Below are 23,528 nucleotides of genomic sequence, written 5' to 3'. Positions count from 1 at the left end.
AGTGCAGCCCAGGCCAGGCCAAGGGAAGCTGGCCACTCGGCCAGTTCTGCTCCAGGCCTCGGGGCCTGGGCTCTGGGGGCTGGGGTGGATGCTCAGTCCCAGAGGAATAAATTCAAGAGCCTCCCCACTGGAGGAGTTTCCGTGGTGCACCAACGCGTCCCATCTCAAAGGGGATCGCAGGTCATTTCAGGAGCCTGGCGGGGATGCAGGCCGGAGAAATCTTGTTCTCAGATGTCACTCTCTGGGAGGAGCGTTGAGGCCGGGGGAAGCTGGCGCACCTGTCCACTCCCCTCTGTCCTTCTGACTTGGGGAGGCCCCAAAAGGCCTCCTGTGGAGGTGTGAGGGGGCCAGGGGCACCAACAGGGTGTAAGAGGCCTTGCTTCCAGGTACACCAGGCTCCGGGAGCTCTCTGCCGGGCCCAGGGGCTGGGAGCAGGTGAGACCGTCGCCTCAAAGCAGGGCTATGGGCTTGTTCCCCGGGGCGCCCAGGTACTGGGAGGAGGAGGTGGTGGCTGACGTGGCCACGCTGTCTGGGGTCGAGTATGTGGCATAGAGACCTGTCACCTGCAAGTCTGGGAAGGACTGGTCGCTGCCGCTGGAGATGGGGGTCAGGCCCGAGGCCCCCAGCTCACAGCCAAGGGGCGAGTCTCCGAAGGCCCCCAGGGTGTCCAGGCTGAAGCCCCCATCCTTCATCTCCTCCCAGAGGTTCCCTTTCAAAGACAAAGGCATTTGGGTGAGCTGGCTTCGTGACAAACAGACCTGAGTTCAAGTCCTGTCTTAAGGAAGACGCAAAGACCGTGCGCGGGGTTCAAAGTCGGGGACTGCAGGGGAGGGGGCATGGAGAAACCAAGTTCCAGCCCCCAGCCCTCCCTTTCCCACTGGGCATCCCAGGCTTCTGTCCCAGAGCCTCGGCTCCTTGGGATGAAATGGAGATGATCAGAGACCTCCCCCCACCCGCCTCCCGAGGCTTCAACAGGGGGATGTGTGGAAAGCAGGCACTCTCCCTCAGGGGTCCCATCACGGCCCAGCCAGGGGACAAAAACAGCGATTTCCCTACACAATAATCCAGGGGGACAGGCGGGGAGGGCCGAATATACCCACTTCACAGCTGTAAATAACTCCCTCACGAGCTAACTCACAAACCTGCTAACCAGTCCATTCCCTCTCTAGACACGGAACTCCCAGAGGGCAGGGAGGAGTGCTCAGCCCTTGGCTGGCTCTCAGGAGGTGTGCCCGTGTCGTGAGCAGACGAATCATGAGGCCCTTGTCCTTGCATTCGTTCGTTCAGCTCCTTTGTGTCAAGCGTGACCGAGTGGCAGGCAGTGGGTCAGAGCGTGACCTGGCCTGAGGTTGGCACACGCACGTTGAAGCAGTTACTAAGTAAAAGCTGGGGGTCAGACACACCTGGGGCTCTGCCACTTACTAGCCGGGTGACCTCGGGTCAATGACCTCACTTCTGTGTCTCATCGCCTTAGTGGCAGAATGGGGACAGGAAATAGCAATGGTCTCCCAGGACTGTTGCAGGGATGCGGGTGATGGCTATGAAGTGCTTGGCACGAGGCCTGGTATACGGTAAGCACTCATGAAATGCTTACTGGAATTCACCAGCATGAGGCAGTTGGGGAGTACTTGTCCAAGGAATGAGCTGAGGGGTAAATGCCGACAGATCTCCTCTCCCTTGCCCTCCCCCATACTTCTGGCCCTCCAGCCCCCACCCCCCACCATCCCCTTCTGTCCCGCCCCACCCCCGTTCCTGCAGCCTCACCCTGCAGGGCAAAGTCCATGATGCTGGGGTCCAGGGCGTCCACCTCAGTGCTCATGTCGGTGCTGATGTTGATGAAGTCCACGGGGGCCCGTCCTAGGGCAGGGTGGGGCAGGGGGCTAGGGCTCAGTTCCGGCAGGGCGTGCAGGGGTGGGGTCTGGGCCGGGGCGGGAGAGTCTGGGGCCAGATGTGCCTGGGGCTGGACCTGGTGGTGCAGGGGGACTGACTGCAAGGACAGGGTCATCAGGGGCTGGGGTGGGAGCTGGGAGACAGCCAGGCAGCCATGGGCCATGGCCACCGTGGCGGCGTGAGTCAGCACAGTGGTCTCGGAGTTGCCAGGCCTCCTGCAGCTTTCCGGTCGGTCCGAGATCAGCTTGTCCAGCTCCTCTGCAGGCAAGGGAAAGGTCCCTCAGAAGCCACCCTGCAGTTCCCAGGCCCCAGTGTTAGCATGCCTGTAACCCCAGCAACCCCCTTGGACTCTCTGAACCTCGGTCTCTTCATCTATGAGAGGGCACTGTACATTCTGCCCAGTGTTGTTGGGGAAATGCCATGAAATCACAGATTGCATAGGGTCTTTGAGGAATGAGGGAGCCTCCCATGATAACAGTAGCTCCTCTCTTTGGGACAATGCCATAGCTCTAGGACATCCCTTGAAGCTAACAGCCTTGCAAGAGGAGGTTAAGGCAGAGAATACAAGTCCCACAACATCAGGACAAAATTTATGAGCACACAAGGGGTCCTAGCCACTCCCTGCTACTGAAGAGACATTAAGAAGTGTTACTGTGGGTTAAGAGTCGGATCCTCCTTAATGCTCTTGGTTACAAACAAGACAAGTGATTACTCTGAAATTATTCTTGGCTGTTGGCTTGCGTCTCCTTGAATGTAAAACCAATTTGAGACTGAACCACTAGGGTCCCAGGACCTTTTTAGGGTGGCACCCAGTTAGACTGGCCCACTTAGGGGCGCCTGGGTGGCTCAGTTGGTTAAGTGTCTGCCTTTGGCTCAGGTCATGATCCCCAAGTCCTGGGATTGAGCCCCTGCGTCGGGCTCCCTGCCCCACTGAGGACCTGTGGGATTGTGCCATGGTCCCCTTTTCCTCACTTTTTTGAATTATTCATCTCTGAGCCTTCAAACCCAAACCTCAAGCATGATGATCCCTACAGAGTCAGGCCTGAGGCTGAGTGGAATTAAGCTTCCATTTGACATTTTCCAATGGATGTCACCTCTATGTCCCTCCCCTTCACATCTCTTAATTAAAAAAAAGAAAAGCAGATGCAATATATTTTTCTAATATAAAAGTGATTCATGAACAGGGTTGAAGATTTAGAAAATACAGAAACCTGTGAATAATATAAAAATCATCAGTGGTCTCTTCATTCACAGTCAAAAGTCTGGCTTATTTCTTCTAGTCTCTGTGTGTACACACTCATAAATCCATACAATATAAAGGAGTGGGTACACACACATATATAAATATACGTGCATTTAAGATACATTTTAAAATATGATTAGGCTGTGTTATATTGTCTTTTTTCACTTACTGAATTGGGAGTACTATTTTCTATTCCAAAAATAGTTTTGTCTCTCATCCTTGCATGGTATGACATTATATCTATTTAATCCCCTATTGCAGGAAGTCTAGATTGCTTTCAATTTTTTACTAGTAGAAATAATTTTGTGGGACGCCTGTGTGGCTCAATGGGTTAAGCGTCTGCCTTCGGCTCAGGTCGTGATCCCAGGGTCCCGGGATTGAGCCCCACGTCGGGCTCCCTGCTCCGCGGAGTCTGCTTCTCCCTCTGCCCCTCCACGCTGCTCATGCTCTCTCTCTCTCAAATAAATAAAATCTTAAAATAATAATAATTTTGTGACAAATAACTTTGTTTATAAACCTTTTGTTGAAATCCTTAATATCTTCAGCATACGTTGCCAGAAGTAAAATAACTCAACCAAAAAAATGGGGAGTGGTTTGCAGGGTTTTTATATATTATTTTGCCCTGGAAAAGTTTAACTGAGATTCCCACCAATCATATATGAAGGTGCCTGTTTCTCTGCATCTTAGCCCCTACTGGGTGTTACTATTTTATTATTTTATTGTTTTAAAACTCGATGCCAGGGCGGCAGGCGTGGTAAGAAAGTGATGTCCTCCTGTGGTTGTTTAGTTTGGCATTTCTCTGTGAGAAACTAGGGGCTGCTTAGGGAGACTGAACAGTTTTCCGCAGGCCTCTGACCAGGTCCCTCAGCGGACCTGCCCCAGGGGAGGCATATTTCCCAGGAGGAAAGGAGGAAAGTTCACCAGGCGCCCGTGTCCCCACCAGCGAGGCTGGGACCCGAGGCTGGACTGGACGCGGAGGCGGGGACGTGTGGCGCGGGCGGCGGCGGGGGTGTCTAGGCCTCACCGGGGTTGGCCATGCTCCGGTGGATGGCGGCAAGGTCCTTTCTCTTCCACTTGTACATCTCCTCCTCCATCTTGTCGATGCGGGCCAGGTTCAGGGCCCACAGGCAGCCCTTACGAGAGGAGCCGCTCATCTTGTTCTCCACCTTCTCGAAACACTTGTTCAGGGACAGGTTGTGTCGCACCGAGTTCTTCCAGCCGTCGGGGGCCGTCTGTGGGGACAGATGGACACGCAGGAGACTCCCTCAGAGACCTCCCCGTAAGCCCTCCCTCTCCGGGGGCATCTCAGACACAGGCGTCAAGGGGCAAGGGCACGACGGTGGCAGGGTGAAGTGACAGTCCGATGGCCAGCCTTGAGTTAGGAAGACAAGAGAGACTGGTGGGGACTGTGGCTCACCGGAGGGCCCACGCCCTGTTAAAGGGGCAACCACGCGTCAGCTCCAGCCAACAGTTACTACGTGAGAACAGGCTCAGGGATGCCGAATTGTCCCCTCTTTCTCTCCTCCTCAGGAAGCAAGAGAGGGGATGCTAACACGCGGATAACTGGTCAAGTGTATTCAAAGCCAATCATGTTTAAATGCTCACACTTTATTGTTAGGTAGCCAGATACTACAGTGCACCTCACATTCTATCCCTGGCCCCCCGCACACGCATACACCACTGTCTGCGATATTTCTGCTAAGGACACTGACCACATCAGGGACCCTGCAGCTTGGTACCCTCTGACCACCTGCTCCTTATTTTGCTTTGATGCCAAGAAAAAAAACGTGACTGATGGCCAACCATGCGCCAGGAGCTGCCAAGGCCCTTTACACGCAGGGCCCTCACTCACCTCGCCAGCTGGGTACCATTCTCCCCATCTTGCAGATGAGCAAACCGAGGTTCAGAGAGGCAACAGCTCTTGCCACGTCTGTGTTCTGCATCAGTACGTTTTAGGGAGTCTGTGCGGAGTCACTAGGCTGGCCCCACGACCCTCTGCCCGCCCCCCCCCGCCCCAGCCCCGATGCCTGGTGAATTCCTTCTCTGGGCAGAGTCCAGCTCAAATGGCCCTTCCTCCTTCTGGCCTTCTTTGGCCATGTCTGTGTGAATGCACAGGTACGGGGGTCTATGGACATCGCTGGGGACCTAAGACAGTGACCCAGTTTGGCCTGGGACCAGTCCCAGATGCTGGTAGTGTGAGGGAGAGGCCGGAGCAGCTCTAGCACCCCTACCCTGGGCTGGGGCCCCTCACCTTGAAGTAGGGGAAGTGCTCCTTCATGAAGCTGTAGATCTCACTCACAGGCAGGCTGCCTGTCTTGCTGTTCTTCAGGGCCATGGCGATCAGACAACTGGAGGCGAAGGATGGGGCAGGCCAGGTGTAAAGGTGTCTCAGGCTGACAGCCCAAGGTCCCCTCTGCCAGGAAGTCTGCCCTGCTTGACCCCACCATACCAGCCCTTCCATACTCAAACTGTGTTAGCTCTGGTACCTTTTCATGGCCCTACATCTTGCCCACCCCTTGCCCTTCTCCTTGACCCTGAGCTCAGACAGTGATACCAATTTGAGAAAACTCTTTTCCTCTCTTTATCCCTTCCTCATAGTTAATGTCTATGGGCCTGTAGACTTTAACTAGGCTGCTTACCGCCACCCCCCAATCTTATGGGGTACACAATGTTATTATGTTGATGACTTTTTACATCAGAGGGAACTGAGGCTCAGAGAGGCCAAGCCACTTACCCAAGGCCACACAGTTCGTGAGTGACAGAATGGAGCATCGGGCTCAGGGTCTGGAGTGGGTTCTCCACCCTAAGGGCTGACTGAGCACATGAGGGTCCTTCCTAGAGCTCATCCCACCTGGGGGCTCCCCACTCGCCAAAAGCTCCCCCCTTGCAAGTCTGAGCTGTCCTAAAGGCAGCCCTCGCCCCTCTCCTCCCCGAGCCTCCCACGGCCCCGGCCCACCCTGGACCTCACCTGTATGAGTAGATGGGCTTGGGGTAGTGTTTGGGGTGCAGTTCCTGAGATGAATGGACAGCCATGCGGGGCTGGGGGTAGGGAGGCCGTGCTCCAAACGGGGAGCTGTACAGGCCCATGGGAGGGCACTTCCCACAGGCAGGGCAGAGAGAGAGGGTGAGAGAGAGCATAAGCCACTCACAGGAACCCCACCCCACCCCAGGCTCACTTTTTAGGAGATGCTGTTTAGCAAGATGTGAAGTCGCCGGCCCCAGGAGACAATCCTGTCTCTGCTCCCTGCAGGGGATTTAGGGAACCCAGTGAATGACTCTATGACATGGGCATGGGGAATGCTATCCCCATGTTGCCGGGGAGTAAACTGAGGCTCAGCGGGATCCCTGGCCAGTCCAACGCAGGGATGTGTGTCTCCAAGTCCAGGGCCCCTCCAAGCCCCCCGTACCTGCTGGGTGCCTGTGGGGGGTGGTAACTGTGTTTGGGAGGCAGGTGAGTAGAGCTGTGGGGCGTCCTGCAGGCCGGATGAGGGCTGGCCCCCCACAGGGATCTGATTCATCTGCAGGGGCCGCAAGAGGAGACAGAGGCCAGGGTGAAGGTGGGGCACCCCAGCCCTGGAGGACCCCTGCTCCAGCTCCCTGACCCATGCTGTGGCGCTTACACTGGTTCCGTGATTGGCGATGGGGCCCAGACCTAGCATGACTGGGGGGACCATGCCAGCCGCGCTGTGGAGCAGGGCACCTGGGGTGGCTCCCACGCGCATGTCAGCCGCCCTGGCCAAGGCACCTGCAAAAGGGAAGCACAGAGATGCCCGCCGGGCTGGAGGAACGGGGTCTGCAGGCAGAGCAGCTCCGTCCCTGGACACCACCAGAGGATGGAGCCTGCCCCCAACCCTTGGGGCCAGGTGCATAGCAGGTGCTTGGCAAATCACCGCCCTGGAGTGTAGTGCTGAACCGCCGCTTCCTACCAGCTGTGTGACCGGGGGCCAGCCTCAGTTTCCCCATCTATACAGTGGAGCTACTGAGATCACCTACGTGTGAAGTTGTTGTGGGGGTTTAGATGCAGTAATGTCTATAAAGTGCTTATCACGTTGCTGGCTACAGGACAACATCTTGATAAATATGAGTAACAATAACGATAATGTCATTAATAGCTTGGTTCTCGTCCATCATGAAGCTAAAACATCAATTCATTATTCAGCTCTCCTCCTCAGAATCATGCCTTGGTTCCCCAGTGCCTCCTCTTCCCTCTGCCAAGCCCTGCCCCTCTGCTGAGGATGAGCTCAGGACTAGCAGATGCACTCACGCCCGCATGCCAGCCACCCGTCCTAGGCCCGGGGCAGACATTGCTAATCTATCACAGATCCTCACTGAACCATTCTGCTTTGGGGCTACCTTCTAGATTAAACCAAGTTGACCTGCAAGATGATCCTGCCCTGGGGCCACCTCTTCCAGGAAGCCTTCGGGGCCCTTCAGCTCTCTTCTGAGTCCTGGCTGCCACATGGGCTCATCTGTGGTGCTTTTGGTCTGTCTGCCTTGCCCTCTCTCGGACCAGACCCTCAGCTCCCTGAGAACTAGGACCACGTCTTATATGACTCAGGGCTCCAGACACCTGGCATAGAGACAGGAGCACGGGGGGGGGGGGGGTGCGGCCGCACAGCGGAGAAGGGAGGGGCTTCCTTCTTTCACGCTTCCTGTCTGTTGCGTGCCATACAGCACCCACTGTGTGTCCAAGGTACTTTAGGCATTGAGTGTTTTCAACACCCCAGGAGGGCAGCTCTGCTATCCTTTTCGTTGCAGATAAGGAAATAGGTCAGAGAAGAAAGTACTTGCCCAAGGTCACAGAGCTGGAGGTTCTAGATCAGGGTTTGGCAAACTATGGCCAGCAAGCCAAATCTAGCTTGTGGCATGGTTTTGTAAAGAAAGTTTTATTGGTACACAACTACACCCGTTCATTTATATCGTCTGGGGCTGGGCTTGCACCACAGGGACCATCCGGCCTACGGAGTCTAAATATTGACTACATGGCCCTTTACAGAAAGAGTTTGCTGACCCCTGCTGTGGATGTTTTGGCCAAGAACAATTTGTTCAATGAAATAAATACTCCTAGACCCTAATTTTTCAACTATTCGTACTTTTAGTGTCCTGTGATGATTGTTTTCAACCCTTTCTGTGTCTCTAAATATTCAGTCCACTTGCTGTGACTGCAACTGACTGCCATTGATTGAGCACCTACTATGTGCCAGGACCGTCGGCACTTCCCACGCATCATCCCTCTGAAGGTCAGGGTTCCGTAGACTTCTTCAGTAAAGGGCCAGGTAGCAAATATTTGAGGCTTTCCCAGCCATATGGTTTCTGTCTTCGGGTTTTTTACAACCCTTGAAAAACGCAAAACCATTCTTAACACAAGGGCGATACAAAAAACAGGCTGCAGGGTGCAGGCTGCATTTGGCCCGCGGGCCATAGTTTGCCGACTGCTTTAGCTGTTCATGATGTAGCAGGGAAGGGGCAGGGCTGTCTTTATTCTTCACTGAAACCTTAGCTCACACACAGCCTGACACACGGTGGTGAGCAAATGAATGAACCACATCCCTCCGAGGAAGGTATCACATTTTACAGATGCAGAAACAGAGGCCCAGAGAGAGAGAGAGAGTGAGCGAGCTGGCCAATCACGCAGCTGGTGGGGGGCAGTACTGGGCGTCACCCCTCCCCTGCACCACCCTCATGCCCCCCCCCCCAGCTCCTGCGCCTACCTGGGTGTGGGTGCGGTGCACTGGGGCCACCCAGGTCCACACGGCCACTCGCCATCTGCTGCAGCCGTGGCACATCCACTGCTGTGAGCCACGACAGCGACTGCAGGTCCCCGGGAAGGTCATCATCGCTGCTGGTGGCCAGGAGCCTGCAGGGAGGGGCAGGAGCTCGGGCGGGGCGGGGACCCAGGCTCAGGGCCCGAGTGTAGCCCGAGCTCTTCACCATGCCCCCAGGCAGCCCCCAGAGACCTCCTGTTGGACCCACGCCCACCACTCCTCAACAGACTCATGAGCAAAACCATCACTCTCCACAGAAGGAGAAAGGCTGCCCGCTGAGGATGGCAGGCAGGTCCCCCGGTGTGGGGTACGCAGGCCTCCCCAGCACCCCTAAAGTCATGCTTGCCACACGGCTCCAAGGGCACTGGGCCCCCCCACCCCCGGCAGCATCTCGTCCACGGGATAAGGTGGCTGCAAACTGGCCCAGAGCCCAGGCCAGACCCACCACGCCTGCCTCCACCCTGCCCCAAGCCCTGCAGGCCAGGATCTCCCTGGTGTGTGGCCCAGAGGCCCACAGTCCACATTCTGAGAGCCACGGTTCCAGAGTAAGCGTCTCGGGGCTTCCTAGAAAGGGGGCGAGAGAAATCAGCGCAGCCTCTGGCTTTGTCACGCACGGGACAGGGGGGACCCCACTGTGGGGCATCGGCCTCTGCCACCCCCCGGGCCCACCCCAGCTAGTGCTGTCTCCGCGCTGTCTTGCTGTCCCTCTCTGTCTCCCTGCTCCTTCCCACCTCGCCCGTGCTCTCTCTCCTTCTGTTTTAGGGCCACAGTTAGCGTTGCCATGGCCACAGCTGCTCCTTGTTGCAGGGGCCTGGGCCCTCAGCCCAGCAGGCTGGCATCAGGTGACCGTCGGGCTGCCCCAGCCATTGGCTGCCTTGTAGGAAAACAGGGCCTGGAAACGATTTGAAAACCCGGCCGGCCGTGTCAGCAGCAGCAGTTGGCCTAGCTGCTGTCCCCCGGCGGCCCATTGTGCAACAAACGACTGTTGCCCCCATGGCACGTGGCCCCCATTGTCCTGGGGTCTCCATGCCATTGTTGTTGCCCTCCCCCCACCCCCGGCTGCCACTCCTGCAGCCTGCTCGTAACTCATCTGGCGGGTGACAGCCACGGCCCAGGCCTGGGCGATGCCATCTGTCCCCTTGGGCCCGTGGAGACCCTGGGGTGAGGCCGAGGGGCAGGGCCTGGTGCGACGCCCACTGCACGGGGGAGGGGGTGTCTGGCCAGTCCCCACCCACCGCACGACTGGCCGACCTCCCAGAGTCTGGTGGTGGGAACCCTGCTCCCGCTCCACTAGCTGCCGTAGCTCCCCATTGCCCCCGCTGCTCTGTCTGGCACTGGAGCAGCAGGGAGGAACGGAGGTGAGCTGCTGCTGTTAGGTTTCTGAAGCCGGGGCCCCACCAAAGCCCCCTGAATGGTGCTGGGGGGGGGCTCGCAAACAGACTGGCTTTCTGGGTGCAAGCGGAGTCTCTGGCGGCCGGTGACTCTGACAGACCGTCCCCAGGGTGGTTAAGAGCTTGGGTTCTGGCGTCTGTCTAATCCTAGGCTCCACTTACCTGTGTGCCAGGGCCACGGACTTGACCTCTCTGAGCCTCAATTTTTCATCTGTAAAATAGGGTTAATAACGCTTCCTCTCTCCTAGGGGGTCATGGGGATTCCGCGGGTGGTCACACGTAAGCCCTTGGAACGGTGTCTGACTCAGCTGCCGTTAATATTCATCCCGACACTAATGTTAATAGTAGCCAGGTCCCCGGAGGCCTGGAAGGCCATGGAAGCTTTCGGCTCTGTGGTCTCACGGGCCCGCCTCTACTGCTGCAGCAGCTAGCGGCTCCCCTTTATTGAGCACTTCCTGTATGCTCTCTCCCCATTTTACAGACAGAGACACTGAGACCCCCGAGCAGTCACTTAAATGCCCGGAGCCCGCTTCCCCATGAAGGGAGGGTCGCAGAAGGTTAACGATGCCGCTCAGCGCATAGAAGGCAGAGTAAATGGTGTTACTCTGATTGTCCTTCTGTGCGTTTCTGTCCTGCTCTCTGTGTGCCCCCTCCTGGTTCTCCATTCCTCTGTCTTCCCCCGCCCCCGCCCCCCACCCGTAAGGAGCACAAGCAGCCTACTGCGGCCACTCGGTGTCCATTCCACGCCCCCCTCCCCGGGACGCCCGAGCACAGTCCCACCGCCATGCCTTAGCAATTCCCCCTGCTAAGAATGCCCCCCTTTTGCTTCCTCCCCGCACCGCCCCAAAACGGTGCCCACCCCTGGAGGCTCATTGCAAATTGTCTTCTGGCTTCTTACTGCCGAAGTGCCTTCAGATATCATCTGACCCCACCCCTCAATTGACCCACGGGCAAACTGAGGTTAGGAGGGAAGCACTTCGCTTCCAATTCACAGTCCAGAGCAAGACCAGGGCTAGGGCTCCGGGCTGCCCGTGTGGGCTCATTGCAGCCCAGGAGCGGCTTCTCCTCCGAGAGAAGTCGTTGTCACCCTGAACCCAATTCAGGGACCTCCCTGCATCCTAGCTGCTCCCTACACCGTGCCAGGGGCAGTGAGTTCGCGTCCCCTGCCCGGCCTGTTGGATCGCTGAGGGCTGTGAGCCCCGTATCATCCTGTGTCCCTGCACACAGTGGTGCTACTTAAATGTCTGCTTGGCTGGTTGAAATAAGCTGACCCCAGGGCACCAACCCAAAGAATGGTGTGACAATGGCTGTCATGTCCAGAACTTGTAGCACTCACAGCACCAGCCTCTGCCTCCCTGAGGGCTTGCGACAGCCTCCGGACAGGGGCAGGGTGCAGGCAGCCCGACTTTACAGATGGGGAAGCTAAGGCCAGGCAGGACTCGAACCCAGGCTGTTCCTGGAGCAGGACAGGCAGAGAATCAGATGGCCCCTGGGGGCAAGGCCCCCACTGCCTCCATCATCCCGGGGCTTTCAGGTGGGGCTGTGTATACCAGCATCGCCCAGGACCGGGTTCAAATACAGAGTTCAAGACCCAGCCCAGAGTGTGGGGTCCCGCCCTTGAGCTGTGGGGCCGGGAAGCTGTATCTTAGCACCTCTCAGCAAAGCGCCAGGGAAAGGACACCAAGGTGGTGTGACAGGGTCTCGGGCACAGGGCAAGCTTGGACTGGACGAATCTGGATTCAAGTCCTGGTGACCCCTGGCTGGGAGACCTCAGACAAGTCATGTCTGGCCTCCATTTTCTCATCTGGAAAATGCGAGCATGACTGTCCATATCTCCCTGGGTTGTTTTGAGGAGCCCATGGCCAGTGTGTATTCAACTTCGAACACAGGCCTGGCCCCGCCACGGATGTGGACACCCCGAAGCTCTGTGGTGGGGGCCGGGGGGCTGGCCCTAAAGCCTGGCTCACATCCTGCGGCCTCATCACCCGGCATTCAGGCACCTCCGTCCTGTGTGTCACAGGAACTGGGAGGCAGTGCGCCAGGCCCCACATGGGTCCCATCCCCATTACCGGGCCTGGGTCCTTAACCACCCCTGTCTACTTCTCTCCCCTCCTCTGCTCCCTGCAGAGGCGTGTCAGCCCGGCCCTCTGTCCATGGTGCCGTGTAAAGCACCCCCGCCACCTGCCCCTCCCCAAGGCCTAGAGTTCCCTCATTAAAGCTGCCCCCATTTGCCCCATTCTTGCTCTCTCCTAGCACTTCCTTGTAAATGGCGTAAACCACAGGGTCCTCAGCAGTTGTGACCTGAGAAAGACTTCTTGGTTTGGGAACCGCTCTGGCTTTCCAGCCATAGGCCCTCGGAAGGGCGCTTAATCCCCAGCCTCAGTTGTCCCACCTGGCAGATGGGTACAAGGGACAGCGATAGCAGCAGTTCCTTGTCGCCGCCCCCAGAGCCGGCTTGGTGGTGTCAAGGTGACGGGGCTTTGTGGAACATTTGCCATCTGCGAGCGTCTGGGATTCCTCCCTGGGGTGTGTGTATGTGTGACCCTGTATCAGTCTCTTGAGTGGGTTTCCCCTCGGCCGGGAGAGGACAGGACATTTGCAACTCAAAGGAAAAGGCGAAATCCAGCCCCACTGTCCTGGGGTCTCCCAAGACCCCTCCTGCTCACTCTCTCGAGATCTGTCTTTTCAGTCTCTGGGTGAGGAGGTATCTCCAGGGAGGACAGGGGCTGTACCCACCAGCTCTCAGTGACCCCCCAGTTCTGGCAGGGAGGAAGCCAGGACCAGGGCTGAGTCCACGGCTGGGGCAGGTTCCCCCGGAAGAACCTGATGCTGAAGCAGGGAACCTTGTACCCCCTGAGGGAGGAGCTGTACCCCCAGAGCCCAGTACAGGGCCGGGCACACAGCAGGTGCTCAATAAGTCCTCACGGACCAGACAAATGAACAAACAGACCCAGCCTTCCAGATGCCCCCACTCCTCCCCCACACACCAAGCCCAGGCAGGAGTGAAAGGCCCAGCTTAATTTTATTTAATTTTATAAAAGCCTGTGGGCATGGCTTGGGGTGGGCGAGTCCCTGCTGTGTGTGCGCAGCCTGATCAGGCAGGTGTGGTTACCGTTACCACCTCCCATTTACCAGATGGGGACACTGAGGATGGGGGGAAACAGGCTTGTCTAGGGTCCCCCAGCCACAGACTGGGCTGGTTACAGCCCCCACTGTCCTTTCTCCCTGGCCCTCGGGGAAGAGTTGAAGAAATGGGCTCTGTAGATTCTAGAAAATTCTAGCACTGTGCTAGCCAATAGGAAGCCACATGTGGCTCTTTCAATTTAAGTTCACTAAAATTAAACAAGAGTATCAAGTCAGTTTCTTCATCACACCAGCCACATTTCAAGTGCTCAATGGCCACACGTGGCCAGTGCCTGCCATGTTGGACAGCAAGGAATTGGAACGTTTCCATCACCACAGAAAGTTCTTACTAGGCGGTGATGGTCTGGAACATTTTTTTCAATCACGATGGAAAAATCTGTGGTGTTTCCACATTGCCTCAAAATTGGAAATTTGATTTAGGTTGGGAAATTTCAGGAGCTGATTTCATGGAATTTTTGTTTTAGTACATTTCATTATAAAAGACTCCCCCCACCTTACCTCCCACCAGTGAGGAAGTTACAGGGGAGGGCTCTATAAAAATGGGAACCTTGTACTAAGGCGGCTCACAAAGTCGTGGGGGGCATTCAAGAAGGAGTCAAGGGATGACGGTCGGGCCCCTGTTGGACGAAAGATGAGCCCAAGCAGCCTCCAAGTTCCCTTTGATGCCAAGACCCTCTAACTTATGGAAGCAGTCTGCAGGTAAACCCTCTGGTCACATTTCTAAAGTTCTATCATCTTGGGCAAGTGCCTCTTCCTCTCTAGGCCTCAGTTTCCCCATATGTAAAGCAGCAGTGGCAGAGTGGACAGTGGTTAGGAGCTGGCATGAAACCAAGGCTGGTGGACCAGGGCCTGAACATTACTGGCCGAGTGAGGGTCACCTGCTCTGGGCCTCAGTGTAGAAAACGGGAACAATAAAGGCATCTACCCTAAAGTGACAGTCAAGAACATGACGCTAGTTCATTAGCATCAGATGAGATGAAACATCGAGGTTTCTGCTGAAAAAATCAGGCTTAACTATTAGTTCAGGGGTCCCAAAGGTGACCCCTGACAGTGCATCCTTCTCAAACCAAGTGGGGGATTTGTCAGCAATAGGGTGTCCTCATTAATGAGTGCAGAGCTTTTGGCGCAAAATGAAAATAAAAAGACCTATCTGGCACCCCAGTCCCCTTCTGAATTCAGTGGTTCCCCAACAGCTCCCCACCCCACACCCATCTTTTCCTTATAACACACACACACACACACACACACACACACACACTCCTGGGGGGGGTGTCATCACCCCTGTTTATAGATAGGACGGGTGAGGCCGAGCCAGGAGAATTTGCCTCCGCAGCCTCTGGCCAATGGCCTCAGGTACCCGCCCCAGCACCTCAATTTCCCCATCTGCAACACCACGGGTTTGAGCCCCTTCTATCTCAGTGGGGCTGCCATTGGGACGGACACACAGCCTGCAGGGCCACTCAGGGTGGGGGACTGCAAAGGAAGTGGGGGGATGTGGAGGGGTGTGGTTAGACCCTGTTAGGAGCCAGGCGGTACCCCGGGGAAATCAACGTCAGAAGAACAGTCTATCACCAGTATAATTATCTGCCAACCTTTTCCAAGTGCCTACTATGTGCTGGTCATTCTACATGTCTCATCTGTGTGCCCTTGTGAGTTTGCTCATCGGAAGTCCCCAAGCCCTCTGCAATGCCACACTCTGAGCCCAATCCCAGCTAGGGACCTGGAGTCCTGCCTGCGCACCTCGCCACCCCCCCACCCCCTGCCTGTTGCTTTCTCTGGGGCATTTCGAAGTAGTGGGGACGAGTGTCGGCTCTGGGGTCAGCCAGGCCTGGGTTTGAATCCCACACAGCTCCTTAGTAGTTCTGAGACTGGCCTGCAGTAGTCGCCTCTCTGGGCCTCAGTTTGCTCATCTGCACAATGGGGTGCTATTGCACACAGGATGTTTGTTGTAAGGACTGATGAGATGATGCAGGTGGGGTGCCCAGCGTATCTGCATGCATTGCATGGTGGTGGTTTGCATGATTATAAACATCTTCTGAAGAGCATGCATTCAGCAGAGTGGGCTCCACGGGTAGAGCCACTAGCAGAGTGTCTGACACTCAGTCAGTATCTGCTCCATTCCATAAATATTTCCTGAACTCCTACTTGCCAGGCTGGGTGGCAAGTACACAAAAGTGCCTCTGTCCAAGGAGATAACTTTCTAAGTGACCTACGGATGCAAAGGATGGAAGATCTGCCCCCTAGCGTGCCTACCTTCCTGCCAGCCCTCTTTGGTCTGTACCACCCTCAACTCTCAAAAGCCTGTGGGATGGCTCCTTGGCAAACCCATTTCCCAGATGGGATAGCTGAGGCTCAGAGAGGGGAAGGGATACCCCTCAGCCACACAGCATGTAAGCAAAAGAGCTGGGGCTTAAGCCACCCGCCCCGGAGCCTCTTTACTTAGTCTCTCTGCCAGTTTAGCTGAAATAAATCAAGCTGTGGGCAGGAAGGGTAAGTCAGTATCCTCATTTTTAGAAGGATCTGCTAGGTGCCTCTGTAGTGACGGGGCCACTGCTCAGGGGACGCTGTGGTGACCCTGGGCAAAGTGAGACACCGCTGGAGTCCACGGTTGCCATCCTATATTACCCAAGGGACCAACCTGACAACGTTAATTAACAACATCCTTAACTAATCAGCCATGTCACTGGAGGGATGGGAGCTGAGCCAGGAAGGCAGGGCACAGCAGGGGTGAGCCCAGGGACACCTGGATTCCGGTCCTGGCTCTACTCCTGACAGAGATCCTTGTGCAGGTAGCTCAATGCCCGTGAGTCTCCGCTTCCTCATGTGCAGAATAGAGGGGAACACAGGGCCTGCCTCTTGGTTCAGGGTAAACCACAGGAAGGGTGTGGAACAGCGTTTGGCTCAAGTGCTAGATAACTATTTGTGGAATGGATGAATTTAACACCTAGCAGTCAGAGTGACCTTTCGAAAGGGACATGAGGACATGGCCCTGCCCTTAAAACCCGTTAGGGAAGTAAGGGTCCAGCTCCTCACCGTGGTCTGGCCCTGGCCGCCTCCCACCCCTCCCCTCATGCCCTCATCTGATCTGCTCTAGCCAGCCTGCCTATCCTTGAGTTCGCCAAACATTCTAAGTGCTCTTTGCACATGCTGTTCCCGAGGCCCAGAATGCCCGTCCATGCACTCATTTGCACCTGGCTCCTCCTCATGCTTCTGGTCTCAGGCTAAATCTTCCCTCCTCTGAGAGATCCGCCCTGGCTACCCACATCCCTGGTGGTCCCTTCTGTCTGTGTCTGCAGAACCTTTAGCATTTTTCAAGGAGGTATGCGTTTACATATGTTTCTAGTCTTTCCACGCTAAGAGGGCAAGGACCGGGAGGCCCCGTGTTTTGTTCAGCACAGCGCCTGGCACCCTGTGGGCATTTATTGTATCTTTGCTGGAGTAAGAGAAGGTGGAAGGATACCCAAGCCCAGCCCCGCCCAGCCCAGCCCCGCCCAGCTATAATGTAATTTGCATTGCCCAATCTCTATCCATTTCCTGCCAGGCTTAGCCACACCCCCACCCCGGGAAACCCTCCCAGACCAGTCCAGCATCTCCCAATGTTTCCATTCCCTGGAATGATTAGAGCCATTAATGTCTACATAGCATAGACACCTGAGATCACCCATTAATTTTACTCAGGCGTTGCCTACCCCCGCCTTCTAGACACTAAACTCCCGGAGGTCAGGGATGACTTTGTCTTATACCTGATTACACCCAGAGCTTTCAATCTTTGACAAATATTTGTCCACCCAAGGTGAGCTGGACCCCCATGGCCATAGCCTGTTGTTGCTATAAAGGTAAAATTTCCAGGTAAAGGTAAAAGCCCTTGCTAAGGAGCTCGGCAGTGCCTGCAGTGGGCCACCTGTATCTGTGGATGGATTACAGTTTCTGCGGAGATTTTTGCTTACAGAGCTCAAGTCCAGAGCCCGCATTTAACTCTATTGCCTATGTTGGAGTTCCTTACAGTCGCTGCAGTAATTGTGCAGTGGAAGGAAACATCCCTTTCTGGCTCAAATCCCATTTCAACCCCTTTGTAACTATGTGACCTTGGGCAAATCACTTCACCTCTCTGCACCTCAATTTTCCCATCTGTAAAATGGAATCATTCTCATAATCGTTTCCACCATGGAGGGCAGCTGTGAGGATAAGATCAAGTAATGTATAAGAGACGGCCCAGCATACCGCAGGTGCTAAGACCACGTTCCTTCTTTCCCCTCCTCTGGCCTTGCATGGTCACTAGGACAGCAAATACTGTCTTTGGGGAGTCAGATCACCATCCCAGCAGAGCAGGGGGCAGAGGCACATCCAGCCCTGGGACGTCACTTCCGCTCTGATTACAACAAGGAGGTCTTACCTGCCTCCTGGAGATGTGGTTCGTCGGAAATTGTTACATTACCACAAACTGTTCCTGTTTCTAATCCAACCTTTACACAAAGGGGATTAAGCATTTCATGGCGGTGTTTATTTAGCTAACATAGCTTTTGTAATGTCTTTTGTAACCGCTTACAGGAAAAAGAAAACCAAATGCTGTTTAGCAAGCTCCGGAATTCCCAATAGGGCCAAGAGTGAGCACAGTATGAAATGATTTGATTAGGAGCATGGAAAAGAGAATCTTTCCTTTCTAGAATTTGGCTGGGACTTGGTGGGAGAGTTGGCGGGGGTGGGGGGTGGGGGGTGGGTTTGTGTATGTGTGTGCACATGTTTCTTGGGGTGGAACCCAAGATCCCAAAGGAAGGCTGGACCCTCCCCCCCACCCCAGGAAGGCTACCTCTCTTTTCCTTGTCTACAAGGTAGCCCGAGGAGCTTCTGGCCACCGGAGGGAGAAGGGGTGTATGGATGTTGGGACCCTCACCGCCCCTGACAGATGGAGCCCCCACTCTCCCCCCTGCAAGGAGGCCACAACCAATGGGCAGAGCCACACTCATATGGGTGTGAAACCATCCGGCACACGCAGCTCAGTGGGGGGCTTGAGAGGAAAAGCAGGTGGCATCTGCCCACCCTGGTCCCCCACGGCAGGATTTTGTCATCACTTGAGCATAAACCTCCCTACATTTCTGTGGACGTGTTATTTCTCACGTGATATTGAGCCAGCCAGCCATCTACCCAATGAATATTTATTAAGTATCCACCCTGTGCATGGCATTGTGGTTCAGAGATGAGAGAACCACTGTCCAAAGAGAGGAAGGGTTTTGCCCACATCTTAGAGGAGGGACATGGCTCTGGGAGAAGGTGAGGGTCCAAGGAGACAGCAGTCTTCCTTCTTTCTCTGGGCTTCAGTTGCCCAACCTGTAAAAGGAGGTGGCTGGACCTGATGCCTAGGATAAGTTCCCAAAGTTGGGGAAGGTGGTTGGAACCTGCTCTCCTGCCCTTTCCTGAATGTATGCCTTGGGACATGTCATGACTCCAGGCCTCAGTCTCCTTGTCTGTGAATTGGGATAATGCCAGCACCTAATGTCACGGTTGTTACTATGAAGATCAAACAGGATGGTGTGCCTCCTAAGGAGTTTCACGGGTTTCTGACACACAGTAGGTGCTTAGTTAACTCATTATTCTGCAGAACCTCGATGAGCAGACTTCCCTCCCAGCCCTGAGCCAAAGGAAAACTGGCTAACTCGCATCCAACATGAGCTGTCGCTGTTGTCCTCAGGGTCAGGGCTGCCCCTGGCCCTGGCCCCAGTCCCCAGCGTCACAGGCGGGGAGGCTGCCGCCAATTTGCTGTCTAGGCCCAGCCACTGACTCTCCCAGGGGGGCAGGGCAGCCTCCAGCTGCTGTCCCCTGCCCCCGCCCCCTCCCTCCCCGCACACAGCCATTGAAAGCTAACGGCCAAAGGCGGCCCTTGGGGATGGAGGGCTGTGTGGAGGGCTGCATGGGGGCTGGAACCAGGCCGGACCAGCAGCCTGAGTGGTCCTTGGAGCCATTCCCTGGAGATGTGAGAGAGGGAATGAGAAGCCCATAAACTTCTCCTAGGCTATTATTCAGGGAGAAAAATGGGAGTGGTTGGAAGGGGCCAGGAAGGCACTGCATGATCATCAAAGCTCCCCTCCATGAGAAAGCATTCTATCCCAGGCCTGGCCCAACACCTTTTCTTGATCAAAGTGCAGAATCCTCCCAACGACCTGTAAACTGGGTTCTCTAGTTGCTCCATTTCACAGATGAAGAAAGTGAGGCACAGAGAGGGACAGCGACTTGTCCAGGGTCACACAGCTGCAAAGTGGTAGAGCAACTTATTCTGTTCCAGCCCTTGTGTTCTTCACCCGTGGGGCATGGTGCGGGGGGCGGGGGGGGGGGTTGGTCACGATACCCTGTGGGTGGGACAGCCTCAGGTTCGAGTGCCACTTTACCCATAACTAGCTGTGTCATCCTGTAAAGCCAGTTAATCAGGTCGGGCCTTGGTTTCCTCGTCTGCGAACCGGGCACAGGAGGGCTACACTCCTGGGGATGGTTGTGGTACAGGTAGTGAAGCCTTAAGAAACCACCAGCTGCAATTCTTCTCATGACTACTCTGCCTTCTGGGTGTGCTAGCTAGAGAACACAAGAACGCTCCGGATCCAGGCAAACAGAAAAGGCAGGACGTCCCGGCAACCCTGGATCCGGGGCTGATGCTGGACTGCTTCTCCTTGCTCCATTGCCCCACCCCTGCCGGCTGGTCAGGGAACTGGGTAGGCACTGATGGTCCCCCCTCACCCCTACTGGTAAGCTAACTGCCTCCCCTGCCCTCTTTCAGGACAGGAACTGCTTGCTTGGTGCCCCCAGACAGTTTCTGAGCTGGGCTGGCCAAGACACAGGAGACTGAGACCCCCAAGGCTTGGAGCGGGTGGGAGCCCCTGCTGGGCAGTACCTGGGAGAAGGTGAGGGTCCAAGGAACTCCAAAGACCCCCTCTCTCGCAGAAAGCTGGACTCTTGATAGGAACTAAGTCGTAAGAACAAGAGCAACTACTGGTTCTGTGTCTCTTGCGCTATAAAATTGACTCAGTCCTTCTGGCAGCCACATGAGGGATGTGCCCTAATCGTGCTCCTTTGAAAGCCGAGGAAACTCAAGCAAAGACACGTGACTTGTCCAAAGCTGGATTTTGAACTTGCACACACATCCGACTCCAGAGCAGCTGCCCTTCTCACCCCGATTCCCTGACTCTGGTGCTTTTACGGGGCGCTTTAAGGCAACAATAAGGCTCTATGGTTCTGAGCTTTTCCAGGCGGGCCCCCGCAGGGAAGCTCTGGCTCCCCCCCCCACCCCTGCCGGCTTCCAGCTGGGAGGACAGAGGGAGATCCACCCCCATTCGTGGAGGGCCTTCTGGGTGCCAGACACTTTCATAGATATTGCATTCAAAACCGGCGAGAGGTAGCTTTTATGCTCCTGGCTGCACAAACAAATGAAGGTTCAGAAGTGAAATTGCCCAGGATCAAGCACCTGGCAAGTGGCCAAGTTGGAAATTATTGTTTAATCTTTCTAATAACTCCATGCAGTGGGTACTATTTCTATTCCCATTTTATGGATGAGGAAATGCAGACCGCTCCACACAGCCGGAAGAGCTGGCGTCATAACTGATTTCACAGCCCAAGCTCCTAACACACTTAGGATGCCCCCCACTCTACCTGCCATTATTTAAACCCGTTTGGGGCTGGCAGGAAGCCCAGAGGTCCGTGGTTGTGTGATCTTGGTTAAAGATTTCATTTCACTGCTCCAAGCCTCAGGTCTTCACCTGTACAGTGGAGGCTCATCAGAGCAGCCTCCCCAGCTGGGCATACAGTAGGTGCTCACAGGCTGCCGCACGCCTGGCACACATCTGCGGTCCCAGATCTGCACACAGCAAGCTCTCAGCAAATATCTGTTTGAATTTGCGTCTCATTTGGATCTTGGAAGGCAGCCTCCAGGCCCACAGCCCCGAGGATGCAACCTCCCTCTAATTGGGGGCTGCAGTCGACCCCAGAAGGCACTGCTGGTGAGTTGCAGTGGCCCCCAGGAGGCCAGACAGCCAGCCCCTGGGTAAACAGGGCTGATCTGAGGTGACAGCCTGCTCTTCCCAGGCCAGCCCCTGGCCTGTCCCCACTGCATAGTCTGGGCTGTGCCCCCTCTACCCATGGACACCACGCTTGCCTTGATGAGTGGGGCACTGGGAACCAGGTCAGGCCTCCAGGGCTCAAGGGAGAGCCGCTGGGAGGAGACCTCCAAACCATTCCTTTTTCTCCTCCTTCTCTTTGCTGTGTGACCTTGGACAAGCCCCTTCTCCCTTCTTGGCCTCAGTCTCCCCAGTTGTAAAAGCAGGGGACTGAACTGGTTGACCCCCTAGAGGCCATTCAAGCTCTGAGGTTTGAAGACAAAAAGGCAAAGGACTCTGCGGAGCTTCCCCCACTCATTTGCATCTCGCTTCCTCCTGTCTCAAGAATTCATTTATTTTGGCCTCAGACTCCACCAAATTTATTCCTCAAATACATGAGGCCCACGAGAGACCTTAATTCAAGAGCATCATTTACCGGATGATTAAATGAAGCCCAGAGAGGGCAAGGGACTTGCTGAAAATCATACAGCTAGGCTAAGAATTCCGGAGTTACCACTCACAACTTTTCCAGCATCCACTGAGGATGGAAGCCAATTCCTCCCACCACCACAACCCCCCCCCCCCCCCCCGCAAAGCTTTTGGAGGGCATTTCCTGGAGCCCTGTTAGGGCCACTGTAGGGAAAGCAATCGCTGCTATTGTCATCTTAACATTCACCAGGATGCCCCGTTTCTCACCCAGGAGGGAACGTCCCTTGGAGGAGACAAAAGACTGGGCTGTGAGGGGTCCCATTGCCCCAGGCCACAAGCCCAGACACCCTCAGAGAGGCCAACTTTGAAATTGAGATCTCCCTCTCTCGCAAAATCACAGAATTTAATGTAATGATAGTTCTTGGGCAGAAACCATAAACAGCACAGAAACACTTTACACAATTTAAAAATATGTCGTTTGTTATTGCTGAAGAGACCCTCACCTGTATTCCTGCGGAGAGGGGTGGTGATTTTGCCCTGAGTTTCGAATAATTCCTGACATCATGGATGAGATGTCACTTTCTATCATCTCCTTGGGGAAAAGACAAGCAGAAAACAAAGCTCCCATCAGTGACGATGTGGACAGGGCAGAAACTCAGTTTTTCCCACAATTCAGAAGGATGGAACTCAAACAACTAGAAGAACACTTCCAAAAAAAAAAAAAAAAAAGTGGTACTAGAGATTTCTTGGGCATCACAGGTCACTTTCCCAGGACAATTCTACAGGAATTCAGAAGCAAAAGAAGAGAATGGAATGGAATTGCAGGTTCTTTCGAATTCATGGGGGAAGGGCAGAGGAAGGCTCTAGAATCCAAATGTCAAGTCTTGGAAAATGTGGACTTGCAAAATAGGAATCAGAAAAACCAGATTCCCTTCCCAGCCTATTTTCAACCGCAGCTCAGTTACGATCACTTTGAAAATAAAAAAATTTTTTTAAAAAAAGGACAGCTTGATGTGTCATGTATGTTTCTCTGGGGGAGCCAAATTCCCACTTGCAAAGGGAATAATCCCCGCAGGGCTCCCGCCCTGGAAATGCCTACAGAAATGCCACATGCCCTGGCTGGAAAACCAGTCCAACCCCCACCCGTACTCCCCACCCCCCGCCACACACAAACACAGCCTAAAAAGCAAAACAAAACAAAACTTCCCTAAGTTTCTCAAACTTCAACCCTGAAACGAACACAGACACCCACCAAAAGACTCTCAGTTCCGCCCCAAAAGTCACTCAGGGATTCCCGGGAAGGAGAAAAGGGGAGCAGAGAGAGGTAGCACCCACGGCCCCTGCGCCCGGGTCTCCACCCTGGAAACGCAATGCAGGGCACTGTCCCGGAGGGGGGAGCAAAGCCGACCCTGCAAGGTGGTACCTGGAGCGGATCCTCGCCGGGGCCGCCGCTGCAGGCGCTCCTGGGGCGGGCGGGGGTTTCGGAGGGGGGGCTCCCTCGCGCTCGCCCCTCGCGTTCCGCAATTTGGCCGCCGTCGCGGCTCGAACCGTTTTTAAATTTCCCTCTCTGGAGCTGTCCAGCTCAGAGCAT

General features: G+C 55.2%; 1 protein-coding gene across 2 annotated transcripts; it reads right to left on the bottom strand.

Moving 5' to 3' along the window:
• Nucleotides 1-449: 449 nt before the first annotated feature.
• FOXN4 (forkhead box N4) lies at nt 450-23,528 on the bottom strand. 2 transcript variants are annotated; one of them, XM_028116413.2, is made up of 10 exons: nt 23,361-23,528; nt 22,441-22,529; nt 8,845-8,990; nt 6,754-6,878; nt 6,541-6,651; nt 6,102-6,229; nt 5,385-5,481; nt 4,158-4,365; nt 1,765-2,148; nt 450-709 (listed from the first exon to the last, which is right to left on the bottom strand). In XM_028116413.2, exons 2-10 carry the CDS (start codon nt 22,524-22,526, stop codon nt 450-452), a joined length of 1,545 nt encoding a protein of 514 aa, XP_027972214.1. In that variant the 5' UTR covers nt 22,527-22,529; nt 23,361-23,528. The 2 variants fall into 2 exon arrangements, with proteins under 2 accessions (XP_027972214.1, XP_087875649.1); XM_088019523.1 differs by lacking the exon at nt 23,361-23,528 and having other exon boundaries at nt 6,541-6,878; nt 22,441-22,526.

Source organism: Eumetopias jubatus, unplaced genomic scaffold (assembly GCF_037043125.1).
Source record: "Eumetopias jubatus isolate StellerSeaLion01/CBP00866 unplaced genomic scaffold, mEumJub1_p1.0 scaffold_16, whole genome shotgun sequence".
NCBI classification, from domain to species: Eukaryota; Metazoa; Chordata; class Mammalia; order Carnivora; family Otariidae; genus Eumetopias; species Eumetopias jubatus.
The sequence above is the reverse complement of the archived record's forward strand: the minus strand, read 5'-3'. Positions and strand labels throughout refer to the sequence as shown.

Bases quoted from the DNA above. Each gene is read 5' to 3' on its own strand.
- FOXN4 (XM_088019523.1), bottom strand. From the start codon at position 22,526: ATGATAGAAAGTGACATCTCATCCATGATGTCAGGAATTATTCGAAAC. The intron at 5,482-6,101 runs GTGAGGTCCAGG...CTTCGCCTCCAG, and splicing joins AAGCCCATCTACTCATACAG to TTGTCTGATCGCCATGGCCC. The intron at 4,366-5,384 runs GTGAGGGGCCCC...CTGTCCCCACAG, and splicing joins AGCACTTCCCCTACTTCAAG to ACGGCCCCCGACGGCTGGAA.